A 20543-nucleotide genomic window follows, 5' to 3' on the forward strand; every position below is an offset into this window, starting at 1 on the left:
TTTCTAAATGTAGGAGGCCTGTTTGGACTTCATTTCAAATTAAAAGATACCTTAACTCGCAAAAAGAGTTGTATTTAAAGGGATGAAGGGGCACTGTACTGGCAAACTAAAAAAGGGAGAGTTTGGTGACAATGAGGACCTGCCAAGTCAGAAAACGTGTTTGTATATGGATCCTGAACAATGTGATGTGAAGATAAAAGCCAGCTGTTAAATTAAGGATTTATCAAATGGAAAACTAACTGCTGGAGGAGGGGGAAATGGCACAGAAGATAAGTGAATAAAATAAAATGGGAGTTATTATTTAATGTTGATGATGGTTCAACACTCTTCCCTTGTTCAACATGTGTGGCCAATATTTCAGTTGTGGCGTTTTGCATAACCCTATTCTGCATTCTGTTCTCCCCACACTTTAAGTCCTATTAAACCATCATGTTAGTTTGTCCTTCTTCACAATGAGTAAAGCCAATATCTTTGAGTGAAGCTGGCAGTATTCAAAGTTGTAATGTGAGCGTGTGGACATGCATGAAAGCATAGTGCCCTGTGGCAAATGATTCTACTTCATTCATGGTTGGAGAAAGCCTTTGAGTGTGTATATGTCTTCTCCAAAGGAACATGATCGGTCTATTTAAATATTTATATTTATACAAGTTAAAAAAAGTCAACAATTTTTGCATCTAAATTTCACAAGCTTATACAGTAAAATGATTAAGAAGGGTCCAAATTTGGGCCCAAATATACTCAACAGAAACTAATAATGCACACCTATTATATACCGTTATAGAGGCAAATTTAAATCTCAAGAAAGATTTCGATAATTTATGATTCCGAACATCACAAGTAATAGTTCACTTCTGGCTTAGACGTTCTGGAATGAGTCACTGGATAGAATTTTCTTTACTCTAATTCAGGAAATAAAACTTGGGTCCCCCAATGACAATTTTCAATAACTTTCCATATAAATGTTTATTAGAAAACTGGTGAACAAAGCCCTTCTGGTAACAAATAATCTACAGCTCAGTAAATGTTATTTTGAGAGTTGGTCAAACAGCATGCCATCGATGGATTTGTTGGGAAAAGTAACTTTCAATATTTGTGACCGGAAGGAAACATTTCATTTGAGTTAGAAACATTGTTTATATCTCTGCGATTGGGACAATCTATTAATGTACACCATTGTACACGCATTACTTTCCTGCGATTTCTCATCCATTGACCTAGCGTTTCTTTGTAATTGTAAATTTTTATTTATATAGTGCTTATTACCCCTGATGAGGCGTTCAGGTGCCTTTGTGCTTTATTTTGCTGTTCTGGTTGTTCTGTCTAAACTAGGTGTGATTGTTACTCCGCCGGCAGATTTCGCAGAATTTTTCCTCTGTATTGCTCACCAACATTAAGCTTGCGAGCGCGAGCAAGGAAAAACATACTCTCGACCACCTCCTGGTGATATTTCTTAACGTGGGCGGTCGCGGCAGGTCCGTACTGCTCGCGTTGATAAACCTGCTGTTTGTGTTGAGGAAGCTGCCACTCGAGTAGAACATCCACTTGAGCGGCAGAAAGAAACAGCGACCCCATGCGCTGCCTGTGGTGCCGTTCGCACTGATTTTATAGCTCGGGACAAACTCCCAGTGCTAAAAATGAGTTCGGGCAGCGCGATTTAACCGCACTCCGACACTTGTGGAACTCTGCAGAGCGCGGTGGAGTTTTTTGGGCACTTGCAGAGTTCCACGTAGCAGAGCTCTGTGAACTCCAACCAGGCCTAGTCTAAACTCTCATTGCTCTTTGCCATAAGTTGAACCATCTGTCAATATAACATGCTTATAATGTTTCTGGTTAAACTACCCACCCTTTTCTTGGCGTTTTGGTCTCTTGTTTTTCTACTAATCCTCTCTGTTCTCTATCTGTCTATCCTCCTGAGTTTCATAAACTATCAGTCCTCAACAGCAAGGGTGCCTTCTGAACACACTGGTGTGCACTTCATCTGTGAACTAGCTGTTGATGCGGTACCAATAGGCAGGAACCCACTCGATTTATGTTTTTATTTCTATCACTCTTACATTTCCATTATCTGCATCTCTGAAGGGCGGGAGCCACAAGCCTCCTTATCGCTCAATAATACAATGTTCTTGATCATTATTCTGTACATTTGTGCTGTGTTTATTGCTTCTGTGATAACCATATAACATCCATCGACATCTGGAAATGTTGTTTTCATTTCCGGTCGGCCTTTCAACTGCATCTTTCGTGTTCTTTATTTACAGACGTGCACAGATACAGCCCAATGTATGTGTTGTCTCTGTAAATAATGTCCGGCTTTCCGCCACTGTGGCAGACTGCTCATGTCCCTAACTAGATGCACCATTCAGTAACACTGGAGGCATTGATGCAATTGTATACAGATGAAAATACTGTCAGCATTAGGAAGCTTTGGACCAATGTTTCTGGGACCAGCAGTAACTACAAGCTACTACGCATAAGCTTCTTCCTCTTTTAAAGCAGTTAGTACTGAGGGGAAGAGGGGTGGAGTTGCCTTATTTGGGACAATTTGAAAAACATAATATATTAATGTCAGACGATTAAAAAAAGTATCCGAGCATGACTGTTGGATGGACTTTAGTTTACCAAACATTTCTTTATGTGAAAAGACAAAAAACTCTTTGAAATTATGTTCTTCCCTCAGTTGATACTGAAGTGAAGTAACCACTACCCTGAGAGTTATAGCTAACAAAACGGCATATGAAATTTGAGATTTTAAACCGCAGGCTACATCTTTGATAATTCTTTGAGATACTGTTGGACCTGTCAACTCATTTTCTGAATGTAAAACGAGAATGGCTGGTAATATAACAAAGTGCAGCAAGTGAGACAGACGCATCAAAGCAGCCCAGTGAACGTGGTGACGTCATACTTACTGGCGGCGATGCATTCGCAGTGCCTTCTGGAACTCTTTCAAGTCTTTCTCCAAAATGGGATACTCGAAGACGTCATCCAATACGTATCTGTAAAGGGTCTGAAAAAAGTGAAAAGGCATGACTAAGTCAACTTGTTGTGATGTTTGGCTCATTATTCGAGCCCCTAATGTCAACAGTATCCACCAAGGAATGACAGCATGTCATGAGATGTTTACACATAAAAAGCAGGTGCACGCTCCATGCAGCATTCCTTTGTAAATGCTCTATGGTATTCGGTGTGCAGCCTCGACTTGCAAAGGTGGCCTCTGCACATCTGCAACATTCTTACGAACGCCTTTCAAAAGAATCTTCATTTCATGAGCAATTTCTAAAGAGAGGTTAATGCAGTGGTCGAAGTGGGCGGAATTGGAGGGGCACGACGCGCACATTCTTTTTTAATTTAAGGAAAACAGCTCCCCTACTTTCTGTGAAAAGATAAACCATACCGGGACGGTTAATTCAGAGAGCTAAAATGCTTCAACCGAAGTGTAAGGCAGGGAGTCTCCTGTGCTGTGAATCCGAAGGAGGGACAGCCAACTATACAACCCTTCTTGCCAGAGTGCCTGCTGCCTGAAAGAAATGTAAATGTGCACAACGGATGCTGGTATTGACTTTAATTCATTTAATCACTTGACACTTCCTGATGACACAGATTTATTATTTTTGAGTGGTATTGGAAAGGAGTTACCAACTGAGTGGTGAAGTGTGTGCTTTTTAAAGGGGCGTAACACAGGCCCCTGCACCGCAGCGGCCTGTTTAAGCCCCTAACTATTTACTACTGCTTCCACCAGCATTCAATTCTGTGTCTGTCTTTTACAGACATAGACCTCTGCAGTGCATTAACTAATAAAGTCTTAGAGTCCAACGTAGCAGGCTCTACCGGCCATTAAAGGCCTGCTCCAGCGTTAAAGACCCAAGCCGAAGGCTCAACAGGGCAGAATGCTCTAATTTGTCAAAACAAAGGCAAATCCCCTTGGGCTCCATGAGGCCTTTGTTCACAGCTTCTAATCTGAACAAACATTGGAATTTTGATGTTCCGGGCTTCTACCAGCCATTAGAAGCCCGGACCACTCCATTGTCTTCAACAGAGCGCTCAACCTTCCAATGCTCTGATAGCGGTTGCATAAAGTATAATAGTGCATTTCCCAATGATTAACTTAACTTGAATGTATTTTACATTTAAGCTGTGTGTTATTTTATATGTACATGCCTGAAGATGAAAGACTGAAAAAAGTTGAAAAATATTTTGCTGTTTTAGCCACGCCTTTGACCCCCACCCCACGTTAACTTGCCTCCCCTATTGTGCACAGCATCACAGTTCCCTTACTTTTTTTAATGCACTTCGACCGCTGGGTTAATTAAAATGGCTATTTGTGGTTGCGCTGTGTGGTTAGAGTGGAAGTTGTTTAAATCTATGCTGTAGACACTTGGAATACTGTTAAACACTACCTCTTATATATGGCTGTAAGTGCCTATGCATGGCATGGTGTAGGGCATCTGCTTTTATTTATTTCTTGTAATCAATTGGTCTAAGGCTATAAGTCAAAGACAAGGCAGACAGTAGCAGCAGTGAACTTATATTGTAAACAATCTTTCAAGGCCTCATTCTCACTAATGCAAAACATTTCTAAGTATTTGTATGTCAACACTTCTACTTCATCTATGTTTCAAAAGAGGCGGTCAGCATGCATATTAAACTCTGGAAGCTGTGTAGGAGACGCTCTTTGTATGGTCGATACATAGTAGAAAGGTGTGTGTGTGAAAGTCTTACCTTTAGGAACAGCTTTGAGTGCTCGTCGTCATGCAGCCAATCTTTGTACAGTGTTGTCCATTCTGACACCAGGTGCAGAACCTTACGCTTTGTGCAAAGGGCCTCGGAAGAGTCTCCTTTTCCTTCGTATTTCTTTGCACCATAGGTACGTTTAAGTTAAGGAGCAAAAGAAAGCCAAAAAAGACCTATACCATTGTCGAAATAGATTTGTGAAGTCCTACTATTATGTTTAAATAGAGAGAGATTTGACTTATGCCCCACTGACGCATCATGCCACCTTTAAACATTCTACTAAAATGCAATTCTTTGCATGGATGTAAGCTAAATGTTGTAAACCTACAAGGAACAACTATAGCGGTTTCCGAACAATGGAGAGGGCATGCAGGGGCATGGTATCATTTATGAGGGATTTGTGTACATCATACTCCTAGCTTACTCCTAAATCCTGCAGTAAGCTAGGAGGAATCATGGTTTCCTGTAGAATTCATGAGTATGTCAGGAGTACAATCTTAAGCACAGTAAAACTTTTGTGAGTGCGGCCCGAAGCCCTCAATGAGGAGTGCTCATCAGTTTTCACAAGAGGCTCTCATTTGGTTTTGTAACACTCTGGAGTTATGATCACGCCTTATGTGATTTGCAAATCTTCTGAATTAAGGAAAATGTTATAATCTACCACACAACAATAATTGCAGCATCACAAATAAACAGGACAATGAAAGGAACCTACTTGTGTCGAATAATGCTGTGGGCAACTGCGAATCTCCACTTCTTTGTTAGTTAACAATTAGGCTTCGTCTGCCTGGCCACGTGGGACCCTTCATGGTGATAGATTAGTGCTGAGGAAATAGCCCAGATGGCATTCTGTAGGGATGATAAATGAGCTGGGCACAAAGGCACCTCAATAGCCAAGAAATCAACAGAGGAAAATGTGCAGCATCATTAGTTGAAGATATCGACTGAGCCTTGCATAATTTGCAGCCCGGAGAGGGGCCTAGAAATAATGCTTCAGTATGCAGATCTGAGGGCCTTGCCATAGCGCACATTTTCCATAGGTGTACTCTACAAATAAGTGTAGGCCATATCACGACAATACTGTAATTGACTCTCTGGAATAAAATAAATGTCAGGCACACACACATTCACAAAGTACATTAGAAAGATTCTTTACAGAATCAGTACATACTATTCTTTCTATCAACCTATATGATCCATTACTAAACAAAACACTGGAGAGACCAACAACATTGATCAGACACAGCGAAACCACATCACTGAGACTCCAGTCCATGAGAAGTTTCAGAACCATTCGCAAGGGAAGCGCAGACTGGAAAAGTGCTACATCACCTGAGCTGTACTTCCAAACACGAGCAAATGAACAGGCAAGGAATAACTAAAGAGATCTGTTACACATAATGGGACAGTTGTGGAGGACTTTATTATAGTTCATTCAATGCAGGTCCCAAATCTACACAATCTGACCACTTTTCTACATCTCACATAGACACTCAGATATAGGAAGATTATTAAAAAAATGCCCATCTCAACAGATCTCTCCCCTTCTCTCTCCCTCCAACCATGCCAGCTCAGGACCACAGCTGTATGCAATATCTCAGATTGGACAACCCAGTGCAGTAACCAGCTACGCAGACTGTACCACATAAAATACCATGAAGTTTACCTGTACTGCGCCCCATAACATGATAACTGCACCTCATTGTCATCAGGCATGACATGGAAAACTTTTGACATAGGTTCAAAACAAAAGCAACACTCTTCCAACCACACACCCTACATGGTGTTGCGTGCTACTCATGTAGGCAAGTGCTTTAGCGCTCCACATTGGGTTAGTAAGTGTTTTATAAATGCTGCAATAATATATAATAAAATCAATTTGCTGGCAGGAGCCTGCCTTCAGAGAGGCAGAATGAGGAGATTCTTGGGTCAGCAAATGGCACCTCTGATAGAGACTTTTGGCTACTATTTTTAAAAGCAAAAGCCCTATGATGGAGTGAGAGTACAGTTAAGGGGGAGATGGAGGTGGAGTAAAGGGAATTGGAGTAAGTGTTTCAGAAGGTGTTGTGATGTAGCAGGCTAGCTGCAACACTCGCAGACAAACTCAGAATCAGGACCGGGATAGAAACCATGGAATCATGGGCGTAGTCATCATAGACATCCAATTGTGCTATGGGGCCATAATATTGGTAGTCAGTGAACTACACATATTCCATATAATTTAACACACAAATGGTAGATGGCTGCCAAAAATAAGTCTAACAACATAAGGCCGGCCACATGCGATAGAATATTGTAAGAACATTGTTCATTTTAAAATAGTGTGAAAAAATCTTGAGCATAGTGGAGAGGTGTGGTGCAGTGGCCAGGGCAGCTGACTTCAGAGAACAGGGTTCATGGTTCGATCCCCAGCTCTGGCGGCAGCTCAGCTCAGCACCATGTGACTCTGGGCAATAGCTCACTTAATTTTCAAGACAGCCCCCAGCCCCTTGAGATCCGTAAGGGTGAGTAGTTTGCGCTTTACAAATATGGATTTATTTTTTCAGAATGAGGTCCTTTAAATGAGAACCTGCTCACCAGTGGAAGACGTATGATCACATTCCTTTGGCTTTTTCCCCCAACAAACATTGTCTTATAAGGTGGGATTTATCAAATTGCCTTTGTTTCCAAGGATTTTTACCACCTAAGATATCCAAATCTCTTGCAAACTTGAATGAATTATTCTATTTTTAGACAATCAGATCAGAGATCACAGTGTCATCCAAGGACTTTTGCATGTACTTCCTCCAAACTGGCTTTCGAAGGGAAGAGAGATAAAGGCACCTGCTCAAAACTCCACAACCTTGAAAAAAGACCATATCTATCTCACAGCACCTGATCTTTGATGTAGACATGCAGCTGTAAAGTCTGCTGCTAGTATTTGGTGATTTCCACGTTTTCAGAAAGGGGAAATATAATCTAGGCATGCAATCTAATCTGTCAGGTTACTATTGGCAATAACATTCCATCTACTTGGAATTGCTTTATCAGCGGTTCTGTTTATTACTAAAAGACATGCAACCTGAAAGTGTTGGCAACTCCCAATGTAAATGACCGCTCTGTGGGCCTTCGGGCAGACCCAGCTCTTACTGGACATTCAACACACCAGTGCCACCCACTAAAGCCGCACAGTGAAAAATGTGCCAAGCTTGCCACTGCAGCCTGAGTGTGCAGCTTTAAAATGTCATTCAGATACAGCAAAGTAAACCTTTTGCCTGGCGTAAAACTGCCTTTTTAATATTTATAAGACACTCCTGAGGTAGGCCTTAAAAGCCCATAGGGCAGGATGCTTGATATTTAAAAAGTAGGACATGTGCATTTCATTTTTTACATGTTCTGGCAGTGGAAACCCCTAAAGTCTTTTTTACACTGTGGCATGGTTGGCTCTTCAATAGGAAAACACTGAATTACATTATAATCACTTACAATGCTTAATTTCTGTTTCAGGGCCACTAGAGAAATTATTAAAGGGCTCATTTTAAGAGTAATTTAAAATCCAACCTAATTGTCAAGTAGGATCTTATATTACTGTTTTGGAAATGCCACTTTTAGAAAGTTCTCAATGTTGCTGCCTAAAACCAATAGATTTTTCTGCCAGTGCAGACCTGTGCTCCATCATGGTTAGCCGAACTTTTGACTTACATAACATACCATGAGTATTTGCAATGCTCAGGTTCACCTGTAGACATCTTGGTGCTGAAGAACAGATGTTTATTGTTACCCAACTCCGTTGTCTTCATTTCATCAACCGCAAATGGATAAAAGGCTGAGTGGACCTGCTGGGATTTGAACCTGTGACCATGAGGTTGAACACAGGTTCCAGAAGTGGACGCGTTAGCCCACTGAGTCACCAGACCCAGTGTAGTGAGACCAGCTAACCGCGGTTGGTGCTTTGTCCTTCTTGGTGCTATTTTTTATTCAAATGTAAACATTAACTTCCCTGGTTCCAGTTATTGGTTCTCCTGATTGGATTTTTGTCATTTTAGTGTTGTTTTAGTGTCATTTTATTGATCAAAATAGTCTTTCTCTAAATTGGTCTCTGATTTTCTTTATGTTGTGTTTACACTTCACTTCTGTTTAAGCATTGCCTAAATACTGTACATATTCCCACGATATTAAGCCTGACTGCTTTGTGGCAGGTTAGCAGAGGGTTTAGCACAGATTTATTTAGTGACTTTAGTAGGTCACCTACCAATGATTATGATTATTGTTAAAGGTAGGTTCTCACTCCACCTCAACTACTACTCCAATTTCTTACAGGTGGTATGGAGGGTTCACTGATATAATATCGATGTCCAAAATATCCCCATAAATATCAATTTCAAAAACATTTACATCCTATATTTATACTGGTAAGTACAAAAATATCGAGAGAAAAAAATATTGATATCAAAATTATCGATGTACAATATATACATTTTTTATATATGTAAAAAATAATGTTAAATATACTAAATAATAAAATTAACTTAAAAAAATTATTGGGATTTAATATACATTTTAACAAATATAAGAAATATATATAATTAAAAAAATGTAAACATACATATATAAAATGTAATATATATATTTACTTTAAAACAAATAATAAACTATTAGTTATAATTTAGTTTTACATTTTATAAATATATAAAAATGTACAAAAATACATACACGTGAAATCTAATAAAAACCTAATATAATAGATTAAAACATTAAAATATTTAATAGTTTTTAAAATTAAATTTTGTACTCCATTGAGTGCAACAGTAGGGAAAGTGTTGGATAGCAGAGGGGTAAAAAACACTATTCCCACTCCAGTGAGTGCAACATATACTTTTTTATAAATAAAAAATATTATTAAACATATTATAATTAAATTACTTCCCACCCTATTCCCCTATAAACCCACAACCCACTCCTAAAAAAATTACACAATTAACATAAGTACCAATTAATTAATTAATAATAATCAACAACCAAATCCTAAATAATTAATAATAAATTAAGTCCCAAAATTAACACTATAAAATGTAAATTAAATAAATATTAATAAATGAAAACTATTAATACATTTATTATAATTAAATTACTTTCCACCCTATTCCCCTATGAATCCACAACCCTCTCCTAAACAAATTACACAATTAACATAATTACCAAATTAATTAATTAATAATTAACAACCAATTAATAATACATTAATTCCTTCAATTATCACTATAAAATCTAAATTTAATAAATACTAATAAATAAAAAATAGTAATGAATTTATTATAATTTAATTACTTCCCACCCTATTCCCCTATAAACCCACAACCCCCTACAGAACTAAAAAACGCAAAATGTAATTAAAATACAATCAATAACTACTAAAAATTAAACACATATATTAAAAAACAAAAGTAATCTTATACAAAATGTGTTCACATACTTTTAAAATACATAACACTAATTAAAACATAGATATTTTATACATCTATTTTTGCAAACGATATTAATGACTTCGATATTTGTAAAAACGATATTTCTTCTCTCCATGTCGATATTCTTGACCACGATATTCTTGCTGTCGATATTTCTGCATCACAATATGTCCAACTCGATATTTGTGTATGTAGACATTAAAACTCGATATTCTCTCTGTGTATCTGTATGGAGTTAGAAACTCAGTAATCAAAATACTATCCAATAACAAGTAATGAGTCACTGTCCAGCCAGTGGTTTAGTTTAGGAAATAAGAAAGTACTTTATTACTACACCTAAACAATATTGTAGATAATAGCCATAGGACATTGAAAGTGGTATATTGTTTGCAGCTAGTAATCATGCCAACTTCTGGGGACAGTGTAAACTGTTCCCTCGTTACAGATCTTTGAGTGGCAATGTTCACTAGGCCTTAGCCTTCGGGAAAGTCGTTGGGAGCCCCTGAAGCTCAGAACACCCTGTTCTCAAGAGTTCACCGTTTAGTCTCTTCACAATGGCACTATGCCTTTCTTTCCCTTCACTGTCATTCGAGCTAACTGTCTCTGCTCTAGGTGGTATGTATTGTGAATAAACCACTGAATGGGACTTGACTCAGCAGTGGTTGCAGTAGGCGCTTCACATAGGGAGAAGCGCAGGCAGCACCAGCAGGGGGAGTGGCTTTGCAATGGATGGATGTGGAGCTACAAATAGCTCCTCTATAATTGCCTACGTATACTTAAATTCAGGACATATTTCCCGCAATATTTTGTAAGGTGACATTGCTGTCGTTAATATTCGGCCATACGACCGCCGTGCACTATTTCGACCCTGAAATGTAGGCCCTAATTGAATGAGATAATTATCATACCCCGTGAAACCCAATATCCCTGGCGCTTCAAAACTGAGTGCAAATTTTAGTACTTTCTTCAATAAATACTGCATGTCCCACTATTTACCAGGTATTCTCCTCAGTATATTTGGCAGATTTAACTTGTTGAAATGCATCTGGGGGAAATTGAAGGGTTGCACATGATCCCTACACAAATACTGGTATGCCGAAGGGTAAGAATTATGAGACCGACTTGTAATCAGGGTTTTCATGTGTGATGTGTGACGGTATTGATTACTACTGGAAGTAACTGTATATCAAATGGTGAATTCAGTTTAACTGCAGAAAATGAAACTAGTCTTAGGAAATTATCCTTTCAGGTGGTTGTATTTTTACCATGGGCTACAATTAAAGCCAGGATTATTTATTAACAACAGTAATGTCATACACTGGCGGGAATGTGCAATTACAACGGAGGTGGTGGAGCAGTATTCTCTGTGGAGTTGAAATTTACAACTAGCGTCATACCTAATGACAAAACAATGTGAATTGAAATATGCTTTATAATTCACAAGGAGAATTGATTTCACAGCTGCTGGGACAGTGTTGTGAAATTATATTCTGGTGTGTAATTATTATTAATATTCTTATTCTTAGAAATGTATAACCTATCCAGTGTCAAAGAGCACTGAAAATGGCATTCACAAACAACTTCCACCACATTCTGCAGTACATATTACATACATCCCGCACAGTCCCAATAAGCCCTGTAAGTGGCTATAAAGTTGCTCACAACACTCCGCGGGCACTACTATTTCTAATCACCAGGCAAAAGTCAAGTTACATGCCTGAGAGATGGACAACCACATTTGTGCTTTCTGGTATACCTCTCAAACACAAACCTCATACCCCCACGGCTCACTGAAAATGTCACTGCCACTCAACCAAAGACGGGCTGGCAAAGGAGACCCAGAACATATCATCACAGGATGACCCAGACTATGGCTGGTGATGGAAACAAGAGAATCACATGCACAGATACCACCAGAAGGCCTGCATACAAATCTTTGCTATCTGCAATAATCTAAGCTTAAATGGAGAGCTACCTATCCAGAATACAGTTCTGTGCCACTAAAAGATCTATACAACATATCTCCGAGGCCCTATCAGACAAAGTGCCCCAGAGGCGCACAAGGTACATGCACCTGCTCTCTGAACTTCTGGGCTACTGCTGTATTTAGGAAGGGGCTGCGTGCGCTTGACCTGCCATTTCTATGATACACACTGTCCCAGTTCGCATGTAGCACCAGCGCAAGGGGACATTCCATCATTTCTATCAGAGTGTGGGCCCCATGCAAATTAAGGAACACTGTACTACGGAGCAGACTTTGAGGCAAAGGAGTAGTTAGGAGGCACACTGACTGCATGACACAAAGTGCGGTTGCAGTCGTATTTCCCACAGTGCATCCTTTGAAAGTTGATAAGGGGGCCCAAAAGATCCCTAGACATCTCCTTGCAGGTGGGTGGAATCACACATTGCACATGCCTGCAGGGGGGTCCCTGTGACCCTTTGAAAGGCAGGCTGTGATGCTGCCTTCAAAGTGCAAAGACAGACATTGCCAATTCAAATAGCCTGTCCGTCTTTAACTACTGTGCTGTCACCAGACCCAGTTTGTGGTTGCCTTGGGGCAGCAGATTAACTATAATACGAAATACAGACCGGGTTTGCACCTGCGACTTCCAGTTAAAGGAGCACTGTGGCTTAGACCAGGGCAATACTACCTTTACATAATACAGCCCCTAGGTATGCAAATTTGACCTCTGCAACTCTTAAAGTTTGCAAATATTTTTATTGTCTCAGCCAAGCAGAATGCTGAGAATGCAGGCACTAACTACAGTTCTTCACCTACAGTCCTTTTACAGTGGCATGGACATGAACCAGACAGATCGTGGGCTCACTCATTCAAGCATTAAAATTTGGGAACTGCTCTTCCTGGGATTAAGTATCCTCGCTTTAAGCTTGAGCTTTTAGTTGTAGGAAAAGCAGTCCGCAGCAGCGCACACTATGCAGAATGCCGAATCCACGCTGAGCACGCTGAGCAGAGACTGACAGAATAAAGAGTGCCCTCCATCATCGGGCTGGTCATCTCATGATCCCAGGTTATGATGCGATACTTACTGAGTCATCTCATGATCTCAGGTTATGATGCGATACTTACTGAGTCATCTCATGATCTCAGGTTATGATGCGATACTTACTGAGATGAAAGTTACCGGCCTCTTGGCACTGGACCTGTTGCTGAATTTGCAGCTGGGCAAGTATGCCTCGTTTCTGCCATCACTGAGGTAAAAGCGTGAGGAATACAGGACTACCAAATATGAAAGGAACATGCATCTTCCTTGTACAGAGATGGTGGACTCTCAAACTCCATGATATGCTGGATGCTGATAAAGGTGGTAGTGAGGTGCTGAAAAAGATTTCCCTTCTGTTACCAATGCTTCCAATATTTGGCACTGCTATTGGGAATGCTGTGGCGAAACACGCAGATTCAAACTTGCCTATCCCACCACTGGCAAATTATCCTGAGTTAATATCCCAACTTTCTGTTGTCACAGGCCACTTCTGATATAGATATTTATTAGTAACTACCCGGTCTAATTTTTAAATCAAAGACCATCAGAGTCTCTTCTTAGTTAAAGAGTTCACTCAATTATCTTAATTTTATTTTTAAAGTAGAGTTTATATGCAAACTAGACTATTCGAAAAGCCCTATAGATACATATTTTAATAGATCTCCATACCAAGTCCCCAGAAAAACTACAATCATTTCCACTCTAAATTGAAAAGATTATATAAGCGATTGAATGGAAAGTAACAAAACTATAACCCATTGCATCTGTCTTTTATTAAACTTCGAGATGGAATATTTTTTGAAGAAACTACAGAGATATGAACAACATTATACAATACTCAAACAAATATTATACAAAATACACTTAGGTAGTAATATAATGAAATGGATGTACAACAGGTCACTATCTCATGCCCTTTAAAGCTTGAGCTATAACACGTTCATAGACTATTCACCAACTTTTATTCTGAAAAAACATCCAGTTATGGATTTTCCTGGTTTCCTCTTGAAATGAACTTGCCAGCTTCAATTCGAAGGCCATAGCCTCAGAGTAAACCTTTGGGATAGGAAATAATTAGCTGTGTTATAAGTAATTCTTATTAATTCCTATGAGAGCATGTAAGATAGGGCACAACCTATACAAATACAAATATAAAAATTAGCAGTTCAGATTAACTCTGCATGCCCTTTTATTATATATTGTTGAGTTTTTTCCTGCAAATTACTTAATTTAATTGTATCTTGGTCCCTTTGTACATAATGCAAGTGGATGAAGTACTTCATTGTCAGGTCCTAATTTACCATATCAACCTAATTCTAGTTAAAGGACTACTGGAGTGTGGGAGCCCGATTTCACAGACTACAAGTCACTCCTGTCTTTGCATTATCGTGATGGTGAAGTGAACTGAGGTAATCTTTTATGCCGAAGAAAATACATGTACGAAAACCGACAACATGACACCATGGTAAATATGATGCCTCAAAATTGAGTGTTTACATGGAAGGACGTATTAGTAGTTGTATGTATATCTGCCTATAAGTAAGTCCTGTGATAGTAGTAGCGTTCTATTTAACACTACAAATGTTTCCCTTAATTATGACGAAACATTTATCTTTGAAATGCATACAAAAATTTAAATTTTGACACCCAGAAATTATTCTTACAGAAAAGTACTGATGTTTTAATGAACCTGGAAAGTGATATAAAAGAACGTTAAAGATTATTTTTAAGCCTTAAAATAAACACGGATCGACTGAAGAAACTTTGATGGTTTGAATTATTAATCAAAAATACAAAACAGAGAATTGGAGAATCCCAGCAGGGGCAGAGGAGCCATGAGTATTCTGAAAGGACGCAGTGTCTTCCTCTAACAATGTTCTGTTGTTTCATGTGTGGCAGTAGAAAAAGTAATTTTAAGTCAGCACCTTACCGTACAACCTAGTAGCGAAAAAAAAGGATATTGTCGCAACAACGCCTGACAGAAGTCATTGGTAGTCATGAAGACGGTGTATGTCAGCAGGAAGTCATCAAGGAGAGTATCTGCAGAAAAGAAAGCAGTCATTAGGAACAGGGAGTTTGCAAGCTCTGCAGTGGTAAACATATTTGGCATCAGCTGCTGCTATCTCAACAGAAATGTAGATCTTGCAATCTGGGTCACTCACAACATTGTGTTTTGATCGTACTCAGTATGATTGCCAAAACTGTCATTTGAAGTTTGCATCAGTCAGCCAATATTAGTGTAATATAGGGGATGGCAGACAAATCTAGGAAATGTATGGAGTTTCAAAACATGCAGGTGAGTAGGAATATTTACTTATAGCTTCTTCATAGTAGTGCTTATCTATTTTTCTGAACTTGTAACTTAACGTCAGTATCACAGATCGAATGAACAATTTCTTCAGTGTATGACAATTTCAATTCTATAGATCGCATAGTTCCTTTTCCGTGCACCTCCCCTCACTCAGGAAAACAACAGATAACTGCCGTTGATTCCTGTCCCTCAAAATGTGCCAGAATTGACCGGCTGGCAAAACAACCTTCCACACTCTATTGTAAACTGTTCTTCAGAAAGACCCTGACAACATATTCATAAAGCCTTTATCACCAGTTGACATAAGGTCTGCAGGTTAGTTAACAGATTTTTGGTGTGTGTACATATACTGAAATATGAAGACAATACCAACAATATCGACCAAATACGTCCATAAACTATTGAAACAGAAATCACCTGGTACAACATGAAATCCCTAAAAATGCGTCAAATACAAACTTAGAAAGAATATACAGAACTATTGATGGATAACTGCGAGTAATGGTAATGTTTCTGACTGACATGACATAGCAAGAGTGAGCCTTGAGTTTTCTGAGATGTCTCTCAGACCTCTGAGGTGATAAACATTCCAATCACCTTGTGTCCCGCCTCTCTCTCACCATACCCAATACAGTTAATCCATTCCTGACGCCCTCCCATGTAACCATCTCTGCATTTCTTTGCTCCACTCTTCTCCCCCATGTATCAAAACTACTTGGCATCCTACCACCCTCCCACATAAACCTCTGGGCATTCGCTGCACGCATATATCATATTCCGGTGGCTTGTGAAATGCTATTATCATTTGTTCAGGGGAAACTTTTTTGCTCTACAGTTTAAGGTTTTTAATAGCTAGAGATTGACACCGTCACATACGTCCCAGGAACCAAGTTTCAAGAGACTGTAAATTTTGAGACTCATTAACATTAATAGAGCTAGACTACACAATAACAAGCATAGTGTTACTTCTGTGATACAATGACTAAGGCAATCATGGCATTAAATGGTCTCTGTTTGAAGAAGGCATTATTTCTGGTGAAATGAAAGGTGGTGCATATCTCTTTCGATCCATACACTTTATGTAGTCATTCATGGTGTTGGATTTGGTCCTTTGTGCGGTTTCCCCCTCAAACATTTTTTTGAATTTGTTTTTGATGGCTTTTGGAATGTGTGCACTTTACCTAATGCTAACAAGTGCTAAAGTGCTTGTGCTCTCTACCTAGAACATAGTACAATGGGCTTACACCTAATTGTCCTATTTAGTTTACTTATAAGCCCCCTAGTATATGGTACTATAAGTACCCAGGGCCTGTAAATGCGGTAAATTAAATGATTCTAGTGGGTCTGCAGTACTCATTGTGCCACCCTCTAAAGTAGCCTTTCCAAACATGACTCAGGCCTGCCACTGCAGCCTGTACTGCAGTTTTAAAACTGCTAATACGACCTGGCAAAAAAAATCTTTTGCCGGACCTGATTCTTTCTTTTAAACACTTATAATTCATCCCTAAGGTAGGATCTGAAAAGCCCATAGGGCAGGCTGACTTGTATTTTAAAAGTACAACATGTGTTTACGTTTTACATGTTCTGGTAATGAAAACCCCCTACATTTGATTTTCACTACTGTAAGGCCTATTTCTCCAATTGGAGAACATTGGGTTACCTTATTACATTTAATAAGTGATAACCTTTAATTGAGAACAGATAGGGATATCAAGTTTGGAATCAAATGAATTGTAATTTAAACCCCTCTTTAATGATAAAATCGGATTTTAAGTCAACAATCTGAAAATGCCACTGTTAGAAAGTTGCCATTTTGTTGCCCTAATTATTTGGGGCCTGCAGCATGTGTCCTGTGCTACACATGATTGTGAATAGCATGGTAGTTGCCCTTCATGTATTTCCCCCAGACAGTCAGGTGACACAAGGGGGACTAGAGGTAGGCAGTATGGACCATTCTACCAGGATAGGTGGGGTGGAGCTGTTCCCTGGCACACTTACATTTGAAAGGGCTGCATCCAGCACAGAAAGGAAGTTGACACCAGTCTTTTGTCAACCTAGACTACTTGGAGACTTGACAGGGGAAGGGAATAGCTTTACAGAACCAGATGTAGGGGTAGCCAGGATATCACCCCATTTCAAAGGCTGGCACAGGTATGAATATTGGACCTCATGAACTACCTCTTCAGTACACTCCTGGACTCGTGAACTACAAAAGGAGGGCTGCCTTCTTTCCCAAATGATTGCCCAACTGCTCGATGCCTGGCTTGTTCTTCAGAGGACTGCCCTGCTGCTACAGGCCTGTTCTGTCCTTTGAGAAGGAAGACAAGCCCTTCGACAGGCTAACCTGAATGACTACAAGGGTCATTATACTGACCACCTGTTCTGAGTTCCGGGGACACAACAGGTTTCAAAGGCCTCCCTGCAACTGCTGAGCTGACCTTTTGTAACTGGACTGGTATGATCCCCATTGGCCTCTTCTAGAGTGAGTGCCTGATCCCAAACAGGTGCCTCCCAAGGTCCTGGACCCTTGGCTAACTTGAAAGTGCATTCCTCTACAAGGAAAGGTGAAATCATGAAGTTTTGGGCTCTTCGGTACCATGAACAGGTGTATTCGTGCCAAGCCTCTGCCGCCCATGATGACCGCCAATGCGAAGCCCCAGTGAACCTGACTCTTCGCACTACATGGCCGCCATCTACGAAGCCAGGCCTGCTCTTTGTGCTACAGCAATGACCATCTGCGATGTTCTCCGTTCTCTTCCTGGCCTCCTCCACTTCAAACTGGACTCTTTGCGCCAAACTTTGAGACAGTAATTATATCTGGCCCAAATTCCATCGTGGTTGGCCTGAACTTATGACTGTCTCCCGTCTAGCCTGACCAGACGACCGCTAGTGGCGCTTTGTGCTTTTAACCGCTATATTTAACTAAAACTTTGAAATTGCATATTTCCGCTTCTACTGATTGGATTTAATTCATTTTGGTGTCATTTTATTTATTACAATTTACTCTATTCTTCTACATTGTTTTGAGATTTTTCTTGCTGTTTGTGTACTGCATAAATACTTAAAACATTGCCTCTACCTTAAGTCGGACTACTTTTGTGCCAAGCTACCAGGGGGATAAGCACGTTAATTTAGTGACCTTTGTGGTTCGTGGTTCACTCTGACAACAATTGTGGTTGTTGCTTGAGAAGAGTTTTCACACACCTCAACCAATAACCCAATTTCTTACGCATGGGATATAGGAAAAACACCAACTCTGCCCATGGACTCCCTGATATGTCTATGATCACTACTAAACTATTATTGCTGCACCACTGAAACAGACACAAGCTGAATCTGTATCATATTCTTAGAGCGGCAACTTGTCTCATTAAAGGTTTATTCCACTCCGGATCTTCCACTTTACTCGTAATCCACAGAGCATAACCCTGAGTAGACTAATTTGGTGAGTAACAAGGGTACCGTTCTGCATTTAAGTCATAGGTTTTCATGCTGAGGTTTCTGTTGCCCAATTTTTAGCCCTGGTAAACTTCATTGATAAAGGGAAAGTCAAGTGCACTATCTCCTCATACATGGTTACCCAGACGCCCACGGAGGGAGCAGTTACTGTTGTGGACAAATGCAACTCCCAGGACAAATCCAATTTAAATTATAATCATACCTGATCTTCAATATCATTTTATTCAGCTCAGTTGCTAAGTTCCATTCTTTCTACTGCAGACAGCACACATTGGAATTTTCCAGGTGTACGACTACTCAGTGTGTGACTGTATTCCCATTATTTTAAGTCATTTACTTGAGGTTCCTGATACAACATTGCTGGCCAAAGGCACAGATATCGGTCAGCTTCTCCAAGGTCTATCCTTTGTATGCATTTCTGCACGGTAGATGCCATGATATAATATTTTCATTCCTTTTCTTTATTTTTTCCATATCTTTATTTTCTTCTTTTTGCTTACCTTATAGTATAATATAAATAATATGCCAAGCATGATTTGTAGAAAACCCTTGTGTAGAAATAGAAATACACCAATGAGAGCATATTTTCAGTCAGTGCCACTTATCAATCACTCTAGCGGTTATACTTCGAAGCCCAGTGTGACTGCTAATAGAAAAAATGGTGAAGGTCAATCAATTCTCAATACTGACAGCAAAACCGGTCAATTTCCATATAAGTAAATAGCATTGTAAATTCACTCTCCCTACACAGGGGCAGGCTCCTCTGTTTGAGCAGCGGAGCATCATCCCATTTAAATGCACCAGGGGAACAAAAAAATGGTAATGATGTTAATTCATTACCTTTTTATTTTTCTTCACCCCGTCCTGAACAGAGCATCAGAATGGGGACGGACAGCTGCTGAATGCCAGTAGCAGAGAGCGAAGGACACTTTCAGTTTAAAGTGCGCATGTCTTTTTGGCAAGCTGTCTTGCGACGGCAGCTATATATACGTACTTCAAACCTCTCTAATCCAGCTGTCTTAAGACAGCTAGGCTAGAGAAAGCCAAAGCCTCCAGAGCCCTGTGGAGCACCGAGTGAGGCCGTTCCCACCAATCCCAGCACTGCTCTCATGCTGTTGAGAGCAGCGCTAGGATTGGTGAAGGAAGTTTGGAGCCTGACTGCCTCGAGGAGAGAATACCCCACTCGCTCTACCACCCTCAGGACATGCCAGCTGCCACTGTCCCCACAGGACTTTAGCCCCCATCCCTCCTCCTGGATACCTTTGTTTAAGAAAAGTCTTGGTACTGCCAAGCTTTTGTCAGTTTCTGTCAGAGCAGGAAAACTGTGTTCATGTGTTTGAGTGCAGAGTATTGGACCCAGATCAGACCAGCATGCCGTCAGGCCTCAGCAGCAGTTGTATTGTCAATTAATGCATCAGAAGAATAGAAGCCGGCAAAGAAGCAGGAGGGTGCCCCAATTCTATTTAGATTGTTAGACAGAATTTGAAAGACGAAGCGCTAGGTTGCATATCAGGAAAAGGTTTGTTTTTGCAACAGGAGTAAAAAAAATGAGTTTTAAAATATTCTATTTGAAAAAATTGCTAACATGGTATTATT

The 20543-nt window shown here is 39.9% G+C and overlaps 1 protein-coding gene across 1 annotated transcript in view; it reads right to left on the bottom strand.

Moving 5' to 3' along the window:
- Positions 1 to 20543, bottom strand: part of RAPGEF5 (Rap guanine nucleotide exchange factor 5) — a 970266-nt gene that overhangs the window by 106700 nt on the left and 843023 nt on the right. Inside the window, exons 12-14 of the mRNA XM_085631598.1 lie at positions 15139 to 15217; positions 4720 to 4864; positions 2910 to 3007 (exon numbers count right to left, since the gene is read on the bottom strand). Coding sequence (XP_085487724.1) covers positions 2910 to 3007; positions 4720 to 4864; positions 15139 to 15217 — 322 coding nt within the window. The remainder of the gene's footprint in view (positions 1 to 2909; positions 3008 to 4719; positions 4865 to 15138; positions 15218 to 20543) is intronic.

Source organism: Triturus cristatus, chromosome 10, assembly GCF_964204655.1.
Source record: "Triturus cristatus chromosome 10, aTriCri1.1, whole genome shotgun sequence".
NCBI lineage: Eukaryota > Metazoa > Chordata > Amphibia > Caudata > Salamandridae > Triturus > Triturus cristatus.